The sequence below is a fragment of the Lissotriton vulgaris genome, chromosome 2_1 (assembly GCF_964263255.1).
Source record: "Lissotriton vulgaris chromosome 2_1, aLisVul1.2, whole genome shotgun sequence".
Classification (NCBI taxonomy): domain Eukaryota; kingdom Metazoa; phylum Chordata; class Amphibia; order Caudata; family Salamandridae; genus Lissotriton; species Lissotriton vulgaris.
The window spans coordinates 1,673,323,079-1,673,345,777 of NC_141687.1; the positions used below are offsets into that span (position 1 = coordinate 1,673,323,079).

Genomic DNA, 22,699 nt, shown 5'->3' on the forward strand with positions numbered 1-22,699 from the left:
AGTGCTCTGAAAACACATCTCTTTGTGCAGGCGTATCTGTAGTGGTGTAGTGCTTACATTTATGATTTCTTTTGTTAGGTGCCTTGATGCCTTCGGGTTATTGTTTGCGCGGTATAAATTTTATTCAATCAATCAATCAATCAGGCCACCTTCCCTGTGATTTTTGCGATTCCCAATAGGTAGCAAATCAAGACCTACCTCACGAACTTTAATGAGGTAAGTCTATTTACAACCCATTGGAAATTCCAGAAAGTGTAAAGTACACTTTCGTACATAGGTGTTTGCGATTACCAAATAATGAATCGCAAAAATGTGCTATTTGGTAATCGCAAACCCTCACTTATGTACATCTGGTCCAAAAAGTATAAGACATAATATTTGATTTTCCAAACATTTACGACCCTAAGAAAGCACCAGAGCATTGCATAAGCTGATCTGAAACAAATGTTGACTAATTTTTGTTATGGTGGAAATGGATTCTTCAAATAATGTCTAGTCAAAGAATTCCTTTATCTATGATAGTTACTTAAATAATATCCCAGTGGAAGAGTGCTTGATCTGGCAACATAAAAGTTCTATTTATTTTTTAATGTTTTCATAATTTTCAATTTCTTTTAAACAAGTCTTCCAATGCCCTATTTTTAGGCCCCCCCTTCACCTGTCTGTTGTCGATGACCTATATTGTACAGTATCATACTTGAATGGCCTTTGGGTCAGCCCATGGCTTACTATTGTTTGGCTTTCTTGTCAATCTCACTTGCTTGCTTCTAATTTCGTGGCTTTCCTTCCCTTTCTTGCGTTTGTCACCCCCCTGGTACATAGCTTCTTTACCATCCTTTTGATTGGATGACGTGTATCCTTCCATGACCCACACCAGAGAACTACTTTTTTCTTTTTCTTTGAACACTCTGTGGAAGTAGGTGAGTGTTTGTGTTACTTCACCTCACATCACGCCCCCACGCTCTCAGTGGTGTGCTTCACACTACCCACCTCAACCTTAATAGTACAGCAACAGGTATAATTTTGCCAAGTTTGACTACAGAAGATACTTCACTTGGTGTTTTTATTTTATTTCCTGTATTTCACATGAATGCCCAAGCCGCAGCACACAAAGACAGCATTTATGGTACTGGGAGAGGGAATGCTGCATATCTGCTCCCTAGGCTGCTGCAGAGCACTAAAGGACAGAAGCATTTGTTTTAGGCCTGAGTCCTGTGGAAAGTATATTAGACTGGCATTTGCATTACTTTAAGTTCTGGCATTTCCTTATTCTTTGTAAATTCTGTTCAGAGTTCCATGTATTACATTTGAAAAATAAACCATGCTGGTTTTAAAGATTAAAATGTATTGAATTCGATGGACAGTTTAGAGATATCTTAAGATTTGCATTTACTTTTCCACCAGTATTTTGAAATGTTTTACATTATTTTTTTTAATCAGTCAATCAATCAAGGCATTTATAGAGCGCACTACTTACCCGGAGGGTCTCAAGGCGCTTGGGGGGGGGGGGGTGCCGGGGGGGTGCCGCTACTGCTCGAACATCCAGGTCTTGAGTTTCTTCCTGAAGGAGAGGTGGTCTTGGGTCAGGCAAAGGTCGGTCAGGAGGGTGTTCCAGGTCTTGGCGGCCAGGTAGGAGAAGGCCCTTCCTCCTGTTGTCTCTCTTCGGATGCGGGGGACGGCGGCGAGGGCGTGGTCGGTCGATCGGAGGTGGCGTTTGGGAGCGTAGAAGTTGAGGCGGTTGTTGAGGTAGCTCGGGCCTTGGTCGTGTAGGGCTTTGTGTGCGTGGGTGAGGAGACGGATGGTGATTCTCTTGTTGACGGGGAGCCAGTGCAGGTCTCTCAGATGTCCGGAGATGTGGCTGCTCCGGGGGATGTCGAGGATGAGTCTGGCTGAGGCGTTCTGGATCCGCTGGAGTCTCTTCTGGAGCTTGGCGGTGGTTCCGGAGTAGAGGGCGTTGCCGTAGTCCAGTCGGCTGGTGACGAGGGCCTGGGTGACCGTCTTCCTGGTCTCGGTGGGGATCCACCGGAAGATCTTCCGTAGCATGCGCAGGATGTTGAAGCACGACGAGGAGACGGCGTTGACTTGTCTGGTCATGGAGAGGGAGGAGTCCAGGATGAAGCCCAGGTTGCGTGCGTGGTCTGTCGGTTTGGGTGCGGTGCCCAGGGCGGGGGGCCACCAGGAGTCGTCCCAGGCGGAGGGCGAGGAGCCCAGGATGAGGACTTCCGTCTTGTCTGAGTTCAGTTTCAGGCGGCTGGTCGTCATCCACTCGGCTACGTCTTTCATCCCTTCGTGGAGGTTGGTTCTGGCGGCGGCGGGGTCGTTGGTCAGGGAGAGGATCAGCTGGGTGTCGTCGGCGTAGGAGATGATGTTGAGGTTGTGTTGGCGTGCGATGGCCGCAAGGGGGCTCATGTAGACGTTGAAGAGGGTGGGGCTGAGCGAGGAGCCCTGAGGAACGCCGCAGATGACTTCCGTGGCTGCAGATCTGAATGGTGGTAGGCGGACTCTCTGTGTCCTTCCAGCGAGAAAGGACAATGCTTAACAAACAAGCAATGGCAAAGCCAATAGCAGGGCATGTCTATTAAGAAGACAAGACCTAATGGCTTCGCCAATAGTTGTTCTGGAACAGTTAGAGTTTTTTGTGAGCATTTAAAAAAAATGTTTTTCATCTTATGATCAAATGATTTTAAGCTGGCTCCTGTGGTGTTTTTATCATTTTTGGGCATTTTCATAAATAGAAACTTCTCACAAAATATTTTTCGACATGCCGGGTTTTCAAATGTATTTTGATGATTGTGTATTAAACAGGCATACTGCATTTTTCTGCTTGTGCCTCTTCTGCATAGTGACCTGTGCCTGTCTGTTTCTCCACAGCTGGGTTGGATACGAGAAGGAGGGGTTCCGAGGGCAGCAGTACCTTTTAGAGGAAGGAGAATACATGGACTGGAAGGACTGGGGCGGAATCAGCGCAGAGCTTACGTCCATCCGCCTAATTCGCACAGTGAGTACAGGGCAAAGCAGGGGGCGGGGGGTAATTCGTGGTGATCAGAAACCAAATACTGGCACTGAAACGTTTCCACCTGTCACAGATCCATTCCAGGTCCTTGCTGATGCATGGGACCCTCATGTGTCTCGGTTTTATTGTCTGGTAATATCTGCAAAAAGTTTTAGTGTGACTGCCTGTGATGCCCTAAACTGCTACCCCACTGTTTTAGTGCAGAACACACTTTACTACCGGAGTATTACTCTCCTAAGCTTTTAAAGTGGTACCAGGGCTTGAAGTGGAAATGAAATGTAATGTGTCTTGTAAAGCGCACTGCTGCCCTTAGGCGTCGTGGTGCTGTAGACCGCTGGGGAACCCGTCCTGGCTTTCCCTGTGATATGGTCCCTACTGGGTATCTCCAAGGTGAAACCAGGCATCCCCGGCGAATGTGGGGGGCCGTTGTAGAGATGAGGCAAGCTAATGCCCAGAGTTGCCGAGTGTGATCCCTGGTTAGAGTAGGCACCGAGGCGATAATTATCGAGTCCGCTGACCCTGGTCCACGACCCTGCCGCGTCAGGAATTGAACCCTGGTCCCGGGCCGTTCACTGCTTCCGGGTCTGCTGCCTCTAACCAGTGAGCCACACCACTCCACTCCAAATGCAAAAGTGCAGACTTCTTGCTCCTCATAGGGAGAGGTGCCTGCTCAGAGTATGTGTAGGTTTGCAGGTTGGCCAGCCTGACAATACTGCTCTGTATGAGAAGTTCAGGTGTTCATAGTTTGAGAAAAGTGCGTATAGTCACAGCCTGACACTTCCTGCTCTCTGCTAGAAGTGCAGTCATTGACAGACACAGCTTGGAGGCGTCTACTTCTTGTGTGCCGGTCACCGACAGTCTGACAGTACCTGCTCCCTGTGTGATATGCATGTATTGTTACTGGTAGTCTGAACCTGTCTACTCGTTGTGTGAAATGCAGTTATCCAGTGCGGGAGATGACCCCATCGCTGTGAGCACTGTTATACGGCAGAGTGATTCCAGGTCCCCATGAGCTGTGCAGGTGCTTGTAGTTTCAAGATGCCCTGCCCTATCAGTCTGGGGCATATTTATGAGCCCCTTTGCGTCGCATTATGCTGCATAATTTGTCTTTTTTTGTGCATAATTTACTCAACTCTGCCGCCTAATTTGGCCCTCTCTTGCTGCATTTTTCCAGTAGCCCTGCTTATAGGGGCTTTAAGCCATCCCTCTTCTTCCCTTGATCTTTTGTTGTGTCATTCACATTTTTCTTACCCTCGCTACTGCATACAGCAGGTGGCAATGGGTCATCCCACTTCAACCATTGGCATTGGCTAACTTCCATGTCAGTGAAGAGGGCTTCTGCTCTTGCACAAGAGCACATCCATACACAAAGCAGTTCGCTTCAGTGCCAAGGAATATTGATGAGGACTCAAAAGCTCGCTCAACAATATCCATTTACAAAAACCATGACAAAACAAGCAATGACAAAGCCAAAAGGCTTGCACCCAACGCCAGACTGATTGACTTGGCCAATGCTTGTTAGGTGTGCTTAGGAACAACTTCAACTGTCTTGCCAGCCACATCTCATTAAAAAAAAATATGTGCATATTCACATGCATTGATGAGCTTTAGTCAGCCCTGTTCATCCATTTTTCTGTTTAACTGTCATTCGCATTTTGCTCCCACCCTCAACAGCTTATAGCCTGGGGCTATGGGTCAAATCACTCCAGCACAGGCTCTCTTGTACTGTGAGCGCTGGCATTTTGACTTATCATATGTGCACAGCTAACTAAAGAGAAGAGCACCTCTGTGCCAGGGTCAGAACTTTACTTTACAATTTTTTCTTTCTATTCTTTATGCTTTACCGTAATTTTTCTATGTTTAAGCTATGTATTCAATTTCTGAATTCCAGAATCAATAGTGTAATTTCTTTGAATCAATTAGAATAATATTTTCCTTTGATGTCCATTAAAACTATTAAGGAATCATGTGTTTGTTCTAATAGACATACCTGCAGGAAAGCCGTCATACTGTTCCATAAAATTATATACAATGGTTATTTTTTTTCATTATGGGCCAGATGTACGACCCATTTTTGCATGTGCAAACAGCCTTGCGAACCCGTTTGCGCATGCAAAAACCTATTGGGCCATGTACATAGCCTATTTAGAGAGTCACAATTTTTTTGCGACTCACTCTTTGGAAGGGACGTTCCCTTCCAAATAGTGAGTCTCAAAACCACGTACAAATGTTTTGCAAACGCAATTGCGGTCACAAAACACTCGCAATTACCACCTACTTCAAGTAGATGGTAATGCATTTGCAAATGGGAAGGGGTCCCCCGGGGACCCCTTCCCTTTTGCAAATGCATGCAAAATTATTTTTAAGGATAGGCAGTGGTCCAAGGGACCATTGCCTTCCCTTAAAAAATGAAACAAAAACGTTTCTTTTTTTTTGTTTTTAATGTACCCCGTTTTCTTTAACACCATGCGCACGAGCCGTTTTCCTACTGTGCGCTGAACTTTTAAAAAACCTGCAGTTCATGACGAGCTCATCACGTCATGAGCGTACGACAGGCGTAACTCATGACGAGCTGAGCTCGTCATGAGCGTCAAAGGGGTTAAGGAAAACGGACTGCATCTAAAAAAAAACTTCTTTTTTAAAAAGCAGTCCCAGACATGGTGGTCTGCTGAGCTCGGCAGGCCACCATCCCTGGGAGGGCTCGCCTTCCCAATAAGCTCACAAATTGCGAGAGGCTCATTAATATTAGTGAGCCTCGCAATTTGTGACCCTATTGAGAATCTCAAACAGTGCTAAACACACTGTTGTACATTTCATTTAGGTCCACGCAATTTGCAACTCGCAATGTGTCGCAAATTGCGAGGCGCTAAATAAAATGGTCGTACATCGGGCCCTAAACGTTTTATTACCGGCACAAGGCCACCAAGTTTAGGCCACAGTTTTTTTTTCTTATTTTATTTTTGTGGCATAAGCTTCCAATAAAAAATGAAAAAGATGCACCCATTGCACCAGCTTGCTAGGGCCTGGCTGACTGGCTTTCACAGTGCTTGTTTCTCCATGTGGTTGTTAGACTAACTCGTGCCCTCTCATTTTCTGTGGCTTCCACCCATCCTTTTCCACTTCCCTCGTAGGACTTCTCGGAGCCGGCCTTGGTCCTGTACGCGGAGCCAGACTTTGAGGACGGCCCGAGTCTGGAGATCTGCGAAGCGCTGCCTGACGTGGAACTGGAGGGCTATGGGCCAAGCACGCAGTCCATCCTCGTGCACAGCGGCGTGTGAGTTCTCACGTGTGCAGGGAGGGTTGTGGGAGTTTGAAGAGAGGGTGTGAGCTCTTCCTTCTTCCGAGATGAGAGTTCACGAGCGAGCATAGAATGTTGTGTCACTATGTCCTAGTTTTATGAGTGTGAGAGGTTGTGAGTTTACAAGTGTGCAAGGAAGGTTGTGTGAGTGTCTGTGAGTGTGAACAGGTAGTCTAAACGTCATAGGTGTGCCGAGGTACGAGCTTGTGACAGTGTCGAGAAGGCAGAAGACAGTTTGAGCATGGACGGAGACTTTGTCAGTGTAGTCGTGTGTAAAAGTGTGAGTTTCACAGACATGCAGAGAAGGTTTAATCAGCCTGAACGAAGCTCTGAGCTTCAACGAATGTGTACTGCTGAGTGGGTCTGAACAGAGCAAACACTAACAGGAAAGAGTTGGTGCGTGCTTTTTTACAACATTGCAAGAAGCATTTACAGCCTGATTCATGAAAGACCCGTTTTGCGAGTCTTTAATAGCGATTCATAAGGAATCGCTATTACAGGCTCGCAAAACGGGATTCATGTAGGAATCTAAAAAAAAAATGCGATTCCTACATATTCCTTATTTGCGATTAGCAATTAGCTAATCGCAAATAAGATAGCGATTTAAAGGGTGCCAGGGGTGTCCAAAGGACACCCTGTAGCACCCCTTAAATGCAAATTGAAACAGGTGTTGCGCACACACATGTCCAGACTTGCTGATATTTCACAGGGGCGAAATGATGATAAATATGAGGCAATGCAAATTTTGGTATGGTGGTGCTGAATGCTGAAATTTACGTTGTGCCCTGTTTTGGAGGGATGAACTCAGAATAGTTGATACTTGTAATTGTATTTATATAGTGCTTACTACCCCTGACGAGGCATCAAAGCACTTTTTGGCCAGTAACATGCTACCCCTTAACCCAAAGAGGATCAGTGGTGAATTAGTTTAGCGAGATATGAAATTAATTTGAGTTGTGGACGTGTGAGTTTGTTATTTGGATTGAAAAAGGATATTAACACACCCAGTAAATATCGGAGCCCAGTTTATCTTATTTTAGGGATTGATATTATTATCATGTCCAAGGTCCAGACACTCATTATCAAAGACGAACTCCTCTCAGTTAGCTGGGTGTTCAGTTACAGATTTTTCTTACAAACTTCTGTATATCCAAAATATTCACCCATGGCAAAGATTCTCTGTTTTCTCTCCCAGAGGTTTTGTATCCCTGTAGCTGACCTCATGAGAAGGCTATATTCATGGTTGTCGTGGTTCAGCTGTTCGTGGTTTCTACTGGAGTTAGTTGCAGAAAATCCTTTTTAAGCATTAGACTAATTATGTCTAGCGTATGAAAAGAAGGACATTTCTGCGAGTTAAATGACAAGAACAACAAACATTTTGTGAATGGCGTCTGCATGTGGAGGTTGTGGGTGAGAGATCTGAGTGAAGGCCATAGGAAGAGGCCCATCAATAGATGTTGCAAGCGTCTACTAAGGACCGTAAGAGTAGGAGCGAATTGTGAGTCAAATCTGTGTGAAGTCTGTGAGTGGAAGCCACTGATGAAGGATGCGCCTAAACACTTCAGATGAAGACTGCAGGCAAAGGTTGAAAGGGGAAGCTTTTATAAGAGATTTTAAGTGAAGGCTGCAAGTGGAATTTGTGAATTATATATTTGGGTGGAGGTTTCAAGTGGAGGATGTAAGTTGTGGCTACGAGTGAAGCCTGCCAGTCACAATTTGTAGGATGCACAGAGTAGTAAATGAGTCTCCCTTTTCTCTGACAGGTGGGTGGCCTATGAGAACGTGGACTACTCCGGTGCGCAGTATATCCTGGAGAAAGGGACGTATCACTGCTTTCAGGACTGGGGTGCAAGCAACAGCCGGATCTGCTCACTCTTACCTGTCCGACAGGTGAGAGCATTCTCCAATATCTGGATATAACCACTCTAAGTAGAGGTCTATGGTTTAAACTGCTCCAGGAGGTCTTCGTATATATAGCCTCCATTGCGAGAGAGCACTAGTCTTACATTATCTAGGGAATAACCCCCCTAGGAAGCGGTTGGTGCATGTAGTCCCTTAAGAGAGACCACCCTACATTATTCAAGGGAGATCTTTCGATATGTAATTCTTCCAGGGGCGATCTCAGTGTATTTACTTCTTTTTATGAAGGTTCTTCGTGTGTTTCTATTCACTAACATAGTTATTTGGCTGATCATCCTTCAGTAGAGAGCTCTAGAAATCTTGCACCACACAAGTTCATCCACCATAGCCGAATTATTTGTATGTGTCGCTTCATGAGGACAGTTCTTCGTCTGTTTTCATTCTGTTTATGTTCCTCCCAAAAGGAAGAGTTCTGCATACATTCCTCCTCCAGGTGAGAGCTGAATAAATGTTCATATTTAAAATTGGACGCTTTTCATTTATTGCCCTGTGTAATGAAGATTTTAATTAGATTATTAGAGTGGATGCCTTGGCAACAGGGAGCCAATGAAGCACTTTCAAAACAATAGGAAACTGTGAGTTTACACCCTCTAGAAGAGAGAGTGGTGCCTTAAATGTTCCTCTTTCAGAGGAAAGTTATGTGCCTGTTCATCCTCCATGTTCTGCCTATGCTGCTGCTCCAGAGAAGAGTTTGTGTGCACCTGTCACAGAGCTGAATCCTGCATATGTCCATAGTCCATGAGTGAGCTATGGGAATTAACTTACTCCGAGAGAAAGCACTTGATATTTGCACCATGCGGTGAAAAATATGAATATGGTATTGTAAATGACAATGCCTTTTATTTATGTGTTGTTTTAAAAAAAGATAAATAAAAGACATTGCCATTTACAAGTCAAGTCAAGTCAAGTCAGCTTTATTCGACAATTGTCATAAAAGCAAGTTCAATAATAAAAGTACATGTGTAAACCTTTAGTATTAAAACCATTTACAATGCCAATAGATCAAACTCTCGTAAATGCAAGACCTATTGCATTGCAAATGCGTTCATGCTATAAATTGTTTTTAAAAAGCATTAGGAGCGAGCGTGTCCTGCCTGCAACAGCAGACAGGACAAAGCTATTTAAGAAAATAGTACTAAAAGGGTGTAATTTAAGCCTACCGAGTAACAACTCTTGTAACAGGGGGTGTTGCCATCGGAGGTTACAAAATGAGATAAGGCGGTACTAAGGAGGAACTACTAAGCCCATTGACCAATGAACAGGCACAGTTTACAGCGGACAATGACACAAGACAGTGAAAAGTATGGGCGGAGAGTGAGGGAGCTTCAAGTCCCTAACTGAATACAGCATGCCTCGCAGAGCAGCGCATGTGCTGCCCAGGCCCGACCTAAAAATACTGATTTAGGGCTGGCATCTGTGTATTTACTTCATCTAGGGGAGAGTTCTGTATTGTCATCTATTCGAGCGGTGCGTTGTGTATATGTACCTCTCAGATGAGAGTTCTGTGTGTCTACTCCTTCTAAGAGGATAACCTTGTATACTTACATCACAGAGGACAGTTTATTTCTATTTACCTCTTTTAGAAGAGTGTTCTGGATTTGGATATTTTACAGGACAGAGCTCTGTAATTCTTTCTGTTAATTTGAAAGCATTGTATATCTATGTAATTCAATAAATGGTTGTGCTACAAGAATGCCATAGCCAAAACATTGACAACCAGAATGTTGTGGTGGTAAGTATATATAGGTATGTACAAATTATTCTATCTCAAATCTACATTCCTTAAACATAAGTATATATTGACATGGTTCATATATGTAGATTTACATATATTAAACCTACACTTGTATATGTGTGTGTGTTTGTGCGTGTGCGTGAGTGTGTGATTTTATTTAGGAGTCAGTATGCCTGTACCATTCCATTAGAAGATAGTAAGTGGGTACTTGTCGGGTGTTGCTGCGCAGATGTTGGTTGTAGGTTCTTACCACATGGCTGTTGGGTACTTGTAGGTGCTCTGAAGCAGAATGGTATGCAGTTCCTAGTGAACACTAAAGGCTGATGTGCGGTTGGTGTGTAGTGGGAAACAGACTCCGAGCAGGAGGTAGTTACCTCCTTTTGGAAAAGAGACCCTCACACAACCCCCAACAGTGGGGTTTCTTGCTTCATCATCGGGTCTGCTCCTAAACGGGTCGGTGCTGCAATACCCGATCGGCGCCCTTAACGGGGTCTTTTGGTGGAGATCTTTATTTCCTTTTTCCATATGGTGCCGTGCCTGTGAGGGCTCTAGTGAGTGTAGATGTAGTGAGTGTAAAAGTGAAGTTAAAACAGAAGGAAAGGGTCCACCCAAAACTACTTTAATGATCATGGCCACTCTCCTGATTAAAAACGTGAAAGTCGCACACCCCTGTTATAAGGTCACCGGACTGTGCGCATTAGAGGTCAACATGTTTCTTGCCAATACTCCAATTAGAAGGCAATTCTTCAGGACCAAATCAAGATCTATCCACACTTCTTGGTAGTGGTACACAATAAACTAATAAAGTGACCACACATACAGCACCCTAAAAAGTGGTACCTGGAGATCTATGACATCAACCTGTGGAGAAATATAAATGTAGAGGTATATCAGAACATTATATCAACCTATTATACTTATTTTAGTGTTCTAAGTAAAATTGTGATAAAAAAGGCATGCATCATACACAGTGGTAGTGACCATGCACAAAGCGATCTGGAGTAGCAAGAGAGAATTAAAAACTGTAGTAACTGAGGAGCAACAAGTGCAGAGTACGAATGCTCCTAAAGTCAGGAGGACTCACCTTGCTTGGGTCAGAAAGGTGTTACATCGGTGGCCGGCGAGCTCATACACTGAATAGTATAGTGTCCTTGAATTAGCGGGAGATACAAAGAAATTGTCAAGCTTTAGAAATGTAACTGCCAGTAACTGGTGCTTAGGCATACAATGGAGATGGAGTACACCCATATTAACGGAGTTGATGCTATAGTAGCGCTTTTGTCATGTGTCCCCATGACAGGTTAGCTGGTGTGATCACAAAATGAGCCCAACTAAGGAATCGCCCCGTGGAAACCCAGAGGCGACAACCCGCCTGGTCTCACCCGCCTAGTCTTAGGGAACAGACTCAGGGTATGTCATTGCCGCATGGCTAAATAACGTTAAGAAATGCTGACCACACAGGTGCGACTACGGTCTGATGGTGAAGGCGACTGCTACCCCCAAGCTAGTCATGCCCATCTTTCCGTGATGAGTCTCGGTAAAGGGTCGGTGACACAGGTAGGCATCTTGGTACACACCAGAACCGGTGCGTCACTCGCGGAACCAGCATTACTTCCACGTAGGTGCTTGAAGAGAGTTACAGTGTGCTGGTGGGTGCTTGTTGTGTATTAGCAGGGACCTGTTGATTGCTTGTTGCTGAGCATATGATCACAAGCATCTTTGTTTTTTAGGTTGGTGACCCCAGTCTGCACTACGAGTCAAAGGTACAGTAAAGTAAATTTCATTGGCCCTCCACAATCCTTGGACTTACCTCTTTTCTTTCTCCCCCATCCTCTCAAGTGGTTCATCCTATCTCCCATCCTTTCCCCATTGGGTCACCTGTGTTTTTCCTCACTCTTCTTTCAGCCTATCCAGTGTTTCAGCTATGAGGACACTTCTCCGAAAAAAAACAGATAGGAAACTAAAATGACAAACATTTCATGAGAAAGTGATTATGCCACTTTTGAGTAATAACGATGGAAATAGATTTTCCGTTGTAAGCCTGAATTGTTTTGCTATTATTGAGTTAAAGATAGTAGGGATAGTGTTAGAGTTGTTAAGCAATAGGTTTAGCCAAAATGTAGTTGTTTTCGTTTAGGTGCGTCAGGTAGCTATATTTATATTTAGGTTCATGTATACACTAATGGTTTGAATAGTGGGTTGTGGTTTGGGTTAGCCTCATAGTTAGGGTGAGGGATATTTTTAGTTAGGGAATGATTGTAGCTTGGATTAGGTTTGTGGTTGTATTTAAAATGGTCATCATTTTGCTTTCCTGATAATGTATTTTTTCCATAATTGTTAATGCAATTCAAAATATAGTCCTGCCCATTATGGGTTTCTCATACTGGCTTCTTCATAAATGTATTCCTTAATTTTTGCTTTCTTCGTTATCATATTGATGGCTTTCCGCCTGCACCCAAACTAGTATTTCCACTCTAGAATGTGCCTCCTACTTGAACCCTACAGACCTACCTCTCATGTCGCTCCCTTTGCTCCTTCTTCAGATCCAGCTGTTTACTGAGGCCGGTTTCCATGGCGATGACTTGATCTATGAGGAGGAGTCTTTTACCCTTCCAGAGGGGTTCTCTCCCCTGTCCTGTCGAGTGCATGGTGGCAGGTGAGTGGCCTGTATTTGCTGTAAGACTAGTATGGTGTTGCGATAACTTGATCCTGCCTGGCTGATAGAAGGTCTCTGTGGGGTTTATTTACAAGCCCCTTGCGCCGCCGTACGTCACTTTTTCCCATACTAAAAGTGATGCACTGGCAGCGCAAGAGGCTTGTAAATAAGCTGGGGCAGCTCCTCCGCTAAGGTGGAGGTGTGTCGCCCCACTGCCTTTTTTCAGCACGGCCAAAAACGGAAACATAAAATGATAATAACAAGGTGTTATAATCATTTTATTTTTCTGCACTTGGGCAGTTTTGTGGGACGGGGCTAGGCTGTGCAGGAGGAGGAGTGGTGGCACCCTCCTACGTGCACATGAATGTTTGGCCAGCCCTCTGGGGCCCACCAAACATTCATGTGTACTTGTCATGCCCAGGCTTCCATTCCCCACCTGAGCGCAGAAGCATGGTGCTCAGATCAATCACAATGCTGCAGTGATTGGCTCAGGGCAGCCTGGGTGCTTACCAACCACAACGCTTCATTGCAGCGTTGTGCTTGGCTTAGGGGCGCCTATCCTGCTTCCTGCTCCAGCAGAAACCAGGAAGAGGACGGAAGAAAGGCAGTGGCCGGCCAGCCATCCGGCCGACAGGTAAGTGAATTGTTTTACTTAAATTTTCTCACCACCCTTCCCCCTCCCCACCCCACTGCTGATTCGCGGGAGCAGCCGCAACTGTAAATAAGCCCCCATCTCTCTTAGCACTTGGATTATCCAAATTGGATAGCTAAACTTTCGAAGTGGTGGTTTATGATGAGCACCCCACAAAGACCATGAGATCTCACTGTGGCAAGCAGAGATTATAACTACACCCAGCAAGAGTATTTAAATAGTGAGCAAGCACCAACTAAGCCAACAGGGGAAATTTAGTTATAAATATAAAGGCAAAATGTATTTCCTATTTTGTGTTTTTACTGACCGCAATCTCCGACATATGAAGATGTGTTTTAAGAAAGAAAAGGCAGCTGACAGATATAAAACCTCAGAATGTATTGGGACTGATGTAACTATCACTCCTCCACCCCTTTTCCTTTTCTCCCTCCCGGCCTCCCTGTTTCCTGTTCCACTCTTCCTCTCCTTCCCACCTCACTTCCTTTAAATCTGCATTCCTCAATCCACCAATCCAACTTTTCTGCCTTTTTTCCTATGTTTCTTTCCTGCCCTTGCAGCTGGATACTCTATGAAAATGTGGACTTTTCGGGGGAGCAGTATGTCCTCTCTGAGGGGGAGTACCCCAGCCCCACTGCCATGGGCTGCACGTCGCAGACTATCCTCAGGTCTCTGATGCAGGTCCCAATTGTAAGTAGCTCTCTTAACATGTCCTGCTAAGATGGCTCACACTGGATGGTGAGGGGAAGGGGCGGGGGCACAGGGCTCAGCCAGGGGCTGGAGGGGTGGGCATATTCTCCTTGCAGGGCCTGGAGGGGTGGACCTGTTCTCCATGCAGGATGTAATGCAGCTTGCATGGAGAAGATGGTATGTGTGCATGACTATTTTTCCTTTTTATACACTGCAAAAAGCCATGGGGTGATGCTCCTTCGCCTTAGAGAAGGAGCCGCCACTGGTAGCTAGAGTATGAGAATCATATTCAGTGCTCTTGTGCGGTGTTTTGACACACTGCAGTGCACTTTGAACAGTGTCTAGATTCCGCTGATCACTCACCCAGGCTATCTGGCTTCACCTATTACACCCAACATGAAAAATTCAGTTCACAAGTGAATTATTACATCTTTTTTTAAGTATTGCATTTTCTCTTCATTTAACTATTCAGTAATACATTTTCTGTTGATTTAGAAATGAATGCTCTAGTCTAAGCGCTTCTTCGGGCACACATTTATTATCAACTTTGGAAGTGATTAAGAAAAACAACAAATTCAGAAAATTTACCATTTCTTATGTAACCAACTCATGTATTAATAGTATGGAACACTATCGTCAGGACTAGTAAGTGAGCATTGGTATTGGATTTCACTGTGCCACGCTTTTAGACGTCTTTCTCAGGTATTTCTAAGTTTTAAGTATTTTGCTCATTCCTTCGCTCCTGCTCTGGTCCTCGTCCCCACCCTCCTCTTTTTTGCAGCATTTCTCTGAGCCCTCCATCTCGCTGCATGGCCTGGAATCTTTCGAAGGAAAAGAAATCGAGCTAACGGGTGAAGTCCGCAGTCTCCAAGCTGAAGGATTCAATAACCACGTGCTGTCGGTGCGCGTGAGGGGGGGCATGTGAGTATAGAGACTAGGTCATGTGGGCTCTTCGCCTTCTGCACATGGGTTCTGCATGCTTACATATTCTGCATTGCACAGTAACCGGTAGGGCTGGCCTATAAGGTAGAGGAGCTTCGGGCAAGGAGGGTGGACAGCAGCCTAAGACAATTGATGTGAATGAGGGAATGTCTGACAAAATATCGAAAACAAAAATATCGATATACAAAAATATCGGAACAAAAATATCGAAGTCAAAAATATAGGAATCCTATCCCTAACAAGGTAAGTACAAAAATATCGAAAATAAAATATAGAATGACAAAAATATCGTTTTTTGTAAAATATCGTTTTTTTAAATATAATAAAAATGTAATATTAACAAAATAATACTTATAAATGTAATAAACATATTTAAAAATGTACTATAATATTTAAAATTAATACATAATATAATACAAATTAATGTTAATAAATATATATTACATAATATATTTTTCATTAATAATAACTCTAAATTAATTATTGTCATAACTTAAAAACAAATGAAAATGTAATAAATTACTAATGCATTTATTTACATAAAATATTCACATAAATAATAATTAATAACAACATAATACTAATAAAAAAGCTAAATACATTTTAGATAGCGTATGAGTAAAAATTACTATTCCCACTCCAGAGAGTGCAACAGTAGGGAAAGTGTTGGATAGCGTAGCAGTAACAATTACTATTCCCACTCCAGAGAGTGCAACAGTAGGGAAAGTGTTGGATAGCGTAGGGGTAACTATTACTATTCCTACTCCAGAGAGTGCAACAGTAGGGAAAGTTTTGGATAGCGTAGGGGTAAAAATTACTATTCCCACTCCAGAGAGTGCAACAGTAGGGAAAGTGTTGGATAGCGTCAGGGTAACAATTACTATTCCAACTCCAGAGAGTGCAACAGTAGGGAAAGTGTTGGATAGCGTAGGATTAAAAATTACTATTCCAACTCCAGAGAGTGCAACAGTAGGGAAAGTGTTGGATAGCGTCAGGGTAACAATTACTATTCCAACTCCAGAGAGTACAACAGTAGTGAAAGTGTTGGATAGAGTAGGATTAAAAATTACTATTCCAACTCCAGAGAGTGCAACAGTAGGGAAAGTGTTGGATAGCGTCAGGGTAACAATTACTATTCCAACTTCAGAGAGTGCAACAGTAGGGAAAGTGTTGGATAGCGTAGGATTAAAAATTACTATTCCAACTCCAGAGAGTGCTACAGTAGGGAAAGTGTTGGATAGCGTAGGTTTAAAAATTACTATTCCAACTCCAGAGAGTGCAACAGTAGGGAAAGTGTTGGATAGCATAGGGGTAACAATTACTATTCCAACTCCAGAGAGTGCAACAGTAGGGAAAGTGTTGGATAGCGTAGGGGTAAAAATTACTATTTCCACTCCAGAGAATGCAACAGTAGGGAAAGTGTTGGATAGCGTAGGGGTAACAATTACTATTCCAACTCCAGAGAGTGCAACAGTAGGGAAAGTGTTGGATAGCGTAGGATTAAAAATTACTATTCTAACTCCAGAGAGTGCAACAGTAGGGAATGTGTTGGATAGCGTAGGGGTAACAATTACTATTCCAATTCCAGAGAGTGCAACAGTAGGGAAAGTGTTGGATAGCGTGGGGGTAACAAATACTATTCCCACTCCAGAGAGTGCAACAGTAGGGAAAGTGTTGGATAGCGTAGGGGTAACAATTACTATTCCAACTCCAGAGAGTGCAACAGTAGGGAAAGTGTTGGATAGCATAGGGGTAAAAATTACTATTCCCACTCCAGAGAGTGCAACAGTAGGGAAAGTGTTGGATAGCGTAGGGGTAACAATTACTATTCCAACTCCAGAGAGTGCAACAGTAGGGAAAGTGTTGGATAGCGTAGGGGTTTAAATTACATACTTATAAATTACATCTATCAATTAATTAATTAATAACCAATTAATTAAATTTATTTACCAATTAATAAAAATAAATGTATGCTTCCTACTAATTAATAATTAATTCTACATAATGAAATTACTTCCCACCCTATTCCCCTATAAACCCATAACCCGCTACAGAACATATTTATCAATTAATTAAAAATAATTACCAAAATAATTAAATATATTTACCAATTATTTTTAATTAATGTATGATTCCTACTAATTAATAATTATTTAAACATTATTACATTACTTCCAACCCTATTCCCCTATAAACCCATAACCCGCTACAGAACATAATTATCAATTAATCAATTAATTAAAATTATTTACAAATAATTCTTAATTAATTAATTAATAATTCCTACTAATTAATAATTAATTTAACATAATTAAATTACTTCCCCCCCTATTCCACTATAACCCCATAACCCGCTACAGAACATATTTATCAATTAATCAATTAATTAAAATTAATAAAACATTAATTCTCAATTAATTAATTATTAATTCCTACTAATTAATAATTAATTTAACATAATTAAATTACTTCCCACCCTATTCCCCTATAAACCCGTAACCCGCTACAGAACATATTTATCAATTAATCAATTAATTAAAATAATTAAACATTAATTAAAAATAGGTAATTAATAATTCCTACTAATTATTAAATAATTTAACATAATTAAATTACTTCCCACCCTATTCCCCTATAAACCCACAACCCACAACCCGCTACAGTACTAAAAGACAATATTTAATTAAATGATATTAAAAATAAATAATAAAACATAATAAATACAATATAATATACACAAAATTTATTTAAAAATCGATATTAGTAACATCGAAATTATTTATTTCGATATTATTGACATCGATATTTAAAACTTCGAAATTACTAATATCATACTAATATCGATATTAAGACTGTCGATATTACCTACCTTCTATATTATGTCCGATCGATATTTAAACTTCGATATAATTGTATATCGAAATTTAAAACTCGATATTTTGTCTGTGTACCGAATGAGGGATTCCCAATAACAAGAAGTTGGCAAAGAAAATAATTTCAAGCCCACGTAGCAGAGAAACCTATACTGCATCAATATTGGACCTCATCTGTATTAAAGTGGTAACAGATTGAGTTCCCAAAGTAACATAAATAATGACATACGAGACTCACTAGAAACACCAGAGGGAGGTCCGCAAGTGTCTAAAAACTGTTGGTAAAAGCAGAGGGGATCAAGGGACCATAACTTCCCTATATAAACCCCCATTATCTCATTTTAATCCAGCCAGAGTTTTCCCTATATAATAAAGTAGAAACTGGGAAACCTCTAGTCTGTTTTACTTTCACTTTACTACTAAGTTTGGTCCTGTCAGTGTGGGAAAGAAGTAATCCCGCCATATATGTTTTGTATGTTTTCCTTTCCATTTAATGTTGCAAGTGTCCTGTGTGTATTATCACCCTCACTTTTTTTATTTTACTACCCTTACCACCTGTCTTCGTCAAAAAAATCTTACGCTCCACCTAGAGTGTTGGTCTGCGCCTAGGTGTCTGATGCGGCCCAATGATGAAGCATGACACTGCAAGGTGTGTGAGGGCAGTTTTAAGACACTTGCGGACCTCCCTCTGGTGTTTCTAGTGAGTCTAGTATGTCATTATTTATGTTACTTTGGGAAGTCAATCTGTTACCACTTTAATACAGATGAGGTCCAATATTGATGCAGTATAGGTTTCTCTGCTACGTGGGCTTGATATATGAATAAGGGAATTAGAGAAACTATTATCCCTTGTCTCTCTTTTGTGGGTACAAAGAAAATAATTTCTCATGGTGAGGCGGTATTCCCGATAAAAGTGGTGGCGCCACAAACAAAAGGTGGTGAGGCGGAGAGAGGCAAATGTGGGAGGGTGAGCACCCAGGGAGGTGTTAGAATATATTAAATTTAAAAAACTTATCTTAAGCCTCTGGCCGCCTCCTACATCATGTCGTGCTTCCTCTTCTCTTCCTGGCCTCGGCAGCCCCTGGGACCGACTCTCATTTAATCCCTGCGCTGCTCTCCTGCTTGGAGAGCAGCGCTGTGATTGGCCTGAGCGGCATGAAAAGGCACTCCGCTCAGGCCAGGAAGTCTTCGGGGGTTTCTCCAGCCCAGCTGGTCGATGCAGCCGAGCTGGAGAAACCTAAGTGCGCATGTGTGTTTTGGTCGGCCTGAGACGGCCGTCCAAACACTCATGTGCACTTATGGAGTAAACATAGCACTCCTCCTCCCGTGCCCCATTCCGCCCCTCCTGCACAGCTGGCTCAGAGCTGGCAAATGAAAAATAAAACGATGCCAGAACATTGTTTTATTTTCCATTTGCTGGCTCTGAGCCAGGCAGTGGGGCGACGCTCCACCCCCGTTGCGGAGGAGCAGCCACTGCTGATAAACAGGAAGTCTGCGGGGCTGGGATTGAATAGGCTACATGACAAGGTTTTCGCAAATCCAGGTTCAAGCCTAGCATTGGGGTTGGCAGAAGGCTACAAGCATATGGTGCTGTTGAGCTAGCGTTACTTAAGGAAAGTGAAGTTTGAGCAACTCGAATCATTGGCAAGCAGGGACAGAAGCTGAAACGTAACCATAGAGAGATTTTTGCTGGAGCTGTGTAACTACTTGTTTTGCTTGTGTCTATCATGGATAGATGCTTTCCTTAGATTTTGGAAATAGTCTTTCATGGCCTTTGAGGACCATTAAGGAGATGAGGAGACTGGTGGTGTTCTTTGATATTGTACATGTCCTATATCATTCGGGTGCACTATTGGTCGGACAGCTGCTTCTGGTCTAGATTTTCAGGCTACCCATATATTCTATATTTGCATACAGTTATACTAGATTTAAATCATTTGCATAGTCACAGTGTGTCTTAAAACCTAACGTAGAACACTTCCATACAGACTACCGCTGCTCACCCCAGGCTTAGAGGGATTGCAAAGCCTGAGCTGCTTTTTGATGGTGTCAGGAATTTGCAGTCAACCTGGTAAGGTCTTTGGTGACCTATCAGATTGCCAATGAACTAGGAGAACTGTTGATGAGATAACACAATTGCAGATGGCTTTGATAGAATCATCAATGTTTGGAAAAATAACCAATAGCTCGAAATCTTTTCAGTAGTTAGCAGGTGAGATCTAGCTAGTGTCTCTTGTTAGACCTCTACACTACACAAAGAGAGAGAGTGAAATGAATGGTTTCAATGAAAACCTTTTTCTAGGTTGGAGGGACTGGCTTGCTCTGGAAGGGTTTTTGTAACCTTGTGCACCTATTTGTGTCCTGGAACAATTGTGTTTTGCCAGGAGGGTTTATTGTGACTTTGAACAATTGTTTTTGACTTTTAGAAATTGTTTTTGTCTTGTGACGGTTACCTGAGGCCCAGAAAGCACGATCCTGTGTTGGGAGGAATCTTTGAAGACTGGCAGGGCTGTTTGTGTCTTAGTAGTATTGTTTTGTGCTGTGGGGCTGTGATGTGTCCTGGAAGAACTGATGGTGTAGTGGAAAGAATATTTGTAGCCTCAGGATTTTTAATGAGTCCTGTAAAGATTCTCTGATGTTTGTATTGGTCAATGTTGCCCTTGAAAGATTGTTTGTCACATGAAGTGATGGATTGCCCCTGGAAGGATCATTGGCTGCCTGGAGAAAGTGGCTGTAATATTGAACAGTGTTTTGTGGCCTGGAAGGATCAAATGTGTCCTAGATGGATTGTCTGTCCCCGGGGGGATATTTATGGCCTTGATTCACAACTAATGGCTGAGTGGTATCATGGACAGATTTTGGATGGTCTGATCTTTTGTTGTTGGTTGTTAAGGGCTGACTTAAGAGGGACAGATGAATATCTGCTTAGTTGGAGGTGTCAAATTTGCTGCATGTTTACATAATTAATTTATTGCATGAAAGGGTAATTGACGATCCATTAGCCATTCAAGTCTGTGAAGATAGTGACCAAAGGTTCGCTCACTGTTGATGTTTTGCAAAGGACTATAATGCTCCACTCTCTTGACATTCCACTAAATAGACAAAGGAAAGCACAGTTGCTGAGGGATTTTCGGTAATTGTGTCCTGCTGCTCGAAATCCTCTGTAGTGTCATAATGGTGGGCCCAGGGTTCTCTGTCAGGTTAAACGGTTGTGTTTTTTTAATATAAAGGTTTCAGATTTTCATGATCTGATGTTTCTCTTTCTTCCTTCCATCCTCTCTCTATGCTCTTCTTGCCTAATCAATATTTCACACAATCCTCGTCTCCCTTCATCTGTCTCTCCATCTCTCTTCGTCTTTCTCTCTACCTCTCCACCCCCATCTCCCTTGCTTGCCCTCTCCCTGTTTTCTTTTCCTGACATTTTTACCCCACCTATACTTACCTCTGGTAATGCAACCACTTACTTTCGCTATCATGTCCTGGCCTCTATCTAACCCTGGTTCCTTCTTCCTCGGACTACTTCTCCTTCACTCTCTGTCTCCTTCCACTACCCTCCTCACCCACTTTCCGGTGGTGTGCAGATGGGTGTTATATGAGCACTGTGACTACAGAGGGCGCCAGTGGTTGCTGAACTCGACAGAAATCCCTAATTGGCCGCAGTACAGTGGGCTTCAGCACATCGGATCACTGTGCCCCATTCAGCAGGTAAGTACAAGACAATGCCTTTCTTAATATTTTGATGTCGGTTAAATGTCCCAGTGTTAGCTAAGCCGGCCGAGGCAGCTTACGGTCTGAAGCATCAGAGGGGGTACAGAGGGGGCTTGATTGCACAAGCAATGGCAGGAGCCTGACTCCACACCTCTCTGGAACACTTGAAGTAATCAGATGTACAGTCTTATTGGGGTCTTCTGGTTAGGATTTCTGCAGTATATTATCATCAACCATCTCCTGCTTATCTTAAACATCATTATAAGAGGTGACAAGACAGAGTCATGCAGGTGGTGTTAAAAGGAGTGTGGCAAACGGATGGTACACAAGTGAACAGGCCCTTCCATTTATTGTCATACTGCATCAGATTCAGATACATTATTATAGGGAAGTCTGCTTCACAGTGGCGACAATTTTTTGGGGGGCAGTTTTATATAGCACAAACTCAGCCCGAAGATATCAGAGCTCTTTACATGAGCAGCAGTTGCATTACAGACGGACACATTAATTTTTAGGGGCAGGGAGATTCAGTGATTTGCCCAGAATCACAGGGTGTGTGAGCCTCCCACCAGGCTTGAACCTTGTTTCCCAGCTTCTCAAGTCGACTGCTCTAGCCGTTAAGCCACATCCTCTCCCTATTGCAATGTGTAGACAGAAAGAGCGCAATGCGAGAGGAACTCTTCATCTCTTACCCACTCTTTCTTGCAGAGACGGGTTTACTTCCACGTGCGGAACCTGGCACTGCAGCAGTTCCTCTGCATCAAGGAGGACACAGAAGATATGAAGGCTGCGCGGGTGCTGGTGTCGGAGCCGAGTGACCAGGCCCGGCTAATCTGGTATTATGAGGAAGGGCGCATTAAAAACCACGTAAGTGCGCAATGTGTAACTACAACCTAGAAATCCCTGCCTGCAGTGCAAACGATAGCTGGTACACTCAGAAAGAAGCACAGATTGGCACATATGGAGAGGCACCATGCCAAGATGTGCATGTGCACTCGCGCAAAAACGTGGGTGTTGGTGGTTTACAGTTGCACACACTCACACTGTCTGACTCTGAACTCTTGCTTAGTTTCTGTCAGTAACAACAGGGAATACAGCATGACTCTTGTCTACCTCCACTGTTTTTCCAAGTTTATCTGTGCCGTACAGTCATAGTGCGGTCTTGAAATGCTGATGGGACCCAAACTTGCTTGATGACACCCAGAGAGGATTTTA

At 43.1% G+C, this 22,699-nt stretch overlaps 1 protein-coding gene across 1 annotated transcript in view; it reads left to right on the forward strand.

Moving 5' to 3' along the window:
- CRYBG2 (crystallin beta-gamma domain containing 2) overlaps positions 1-22,699 on the forward strand; it is a 467,695-nt gene that overhangs the window by 439,739 nt on the left and 5,257 nt on the right. Inside the window, exons 12-20 of the mRNA XM_086957632.1 lie at positions 2,872-2,998; positions 6,145-6,287; positions 8,075-8,201; positions 11,697-11,729; positions 12,510-12,622; positions 13,832-13,961; positions 14,743-14,882; positions 21,358-21,481; positions 22,193-22,351. Coding sequence (XP_086813758.1) covers positions 2,872-2,998; positions 6,145-6,287; positions 8,075-8,201; positions 11,697-11,729; positions 12,510-12,622; positions 13,832-13,961; positions 14,743-14,882; positions 21,358-21,481; positions 22,193-22,351 — 1,096 coding nt within the window. The remainder of the gene's footprint in view (positions 1-2,871; positions 2,999-6,144; positions 6,288-8,074; positions 8,202-11,696; positions 11,730-12,509; positions 12,623-13,831; positions 13,962-14,742; positions 14,883-21,357; positions 21,482-22,192; positions 22,352-22,699) is intronic.